The 1,503-nt window shown below is 50.2% G+C and overlaps 1 protein-coding gene across 1 annotated transcript in view; it reads right to left on the bottom strand.

Annotated features, from left to right (window-relative positions):
* Positions 978-1,503, bottom strand: part of LOC109838630 (uncharacterized protein At1g10890-like) — a 1,424-nt gene continuing 898 nt past the window's right edge. Inside the window, exon 3 of the mRNA XM_020407060.1 lies at positions 978-1,496. Within this exon, the coding sequence (XP_020262649.1) occupies positions 978-1,496 (519 nt within the window). The remainder of the gene's footprint in view (positions 1,497-1,503) is intronic.

The raw sequence follows: 1,503 nt of genomic DNA, 5'->3' as shown, positions 1-1,503 counted from the left end.
GCACCGTGATGGGTGGAACATCGAGACAAGGTTCAATTCCCGGCTGGGGAACAGAGCCTGAGGCAGAAGAAGTCGCGGTACCCTCAGACTCATCGTCGGAAATTAAAATAGGCTCGGCCGCATGCTCTTCGGTAGTCGGCACCTCTTCTTGGGCTGTGAAACACAATAACAACACAGCAAAGGGGTCAAACAAGAAATACCTGCCCAGCTCATGCCCGCACTTAAATTAAGGTTCAGACGAGGAATACCTTCGGCGGCGGCGGCCTCAGCGGTGCCCGAAGAAGACGCCTCCTTCCTTTTCTTCAATGTGACTCTCTTTACCTTTGGTGCCATTATGAGTACAACGAAAAGAAAATTTGGGTTTCCTCTGGTGAAGACAGCGAATGAAACTGTAACCTCTTATAGCAAAGGGTAGGGGCGTTAAATACTCTAATCTTAGACGGTTATTCGCCACTCAATTGGACCGTTCAGGGCTAAACAGTCGAGAGTAAGGCCGAACAAATCAGATCTCGCACGGACGGCTAGGATCCAACGGTTCCTGGACACAATCTTCAGCAACGGCCCGAATTGGGCGCAGCAGATGAAGAGCCCCACTGCGCCGTATTTAATACGAAACGACGTGCCCACGTCTTCTTGGCTGTCATGCACATAGATTAACACGTGGACCACTAAAAGCGGAGCCCACCCAACATCGAATTCCCGTGGGCCAAAACCAATTGGATTCGCATGCCCCTCGGGAACTCGAGTCAGTTCCAAATCCGCCTGCAGACGAAATCCTCCTGTAGGTAAGACAAGCTTGCAGCTGAAGTTCGCTGACAGCTAAGATCCCCCCACGGCTAAGATTGTCCCGCGGCCAAACCTTGATTAATGCATAATAAAAATAGAAATGGAGCGTGCACAAAGTAATAGTGACCAGAAACGAAAGGATAATTTCATTCATAAAGAAATCCTATTACAACGGGGAATAAAAAGGCAAATTACAAAGCTCTCAGCCGTAACTCTGGCTCACGAATCTCCCTGGCATAATGAAGCTCGAGATTCATCAGGATCTCTTGGCAAAAATCTTCCTCAGTACGCGAGACCAAATCTTGGATTGTATCTCTAGCCTGCTTGAGGGCTTGGTCCTTTTCCTCAACGGAACCAATGACCGATTGTCGACGGGATTCAATATCCTCCAACTCCATTGCCAACTGTTCGCGAGCCTTCTCTTGAGTAGCTAAGGAGGCCTGCGCATCAGCTATGACTTGCTTCAGCTTCGCTATCTCGGAAGACATGCGAGAAAAGTGATTATCGGCCTTCTGTTGTTCGTAGGCCACTCGTTCGCCCTCGGCCTTGACCTGCTCCAACTCTGCTGACAGCCTTGCCTCCAACGACATGGTCTCGTTCAATCGTCGGTCGCGCTCTTCCACTGCTGATCGAACTTCGCTGGACGTGAGGTCAACAATTTCGAAACTTTTCGCGCGAAGGGCCAGCAACTGTCGGATGGCCTCCTCCACCTCTTTC

Source organism: Asparagus officinalis, chromosome 1 (genome assembly GCF_001876935.1).
Source record: "Asparagus officinalis chromosome 1, Aspof.V1, whole genome shotgun sequence".
Classification (NCBI taxonomy): domain Eukaryota; kingdom Viridiplantae; phylum Streptophyta; class Magnoliopsida; order Asparagales; family Asparagaceae; genus Asparagus; species Asparagus officinalis.
This window is presented reverse-complemented; position numbering and strand designations above follow the sequence as displayed.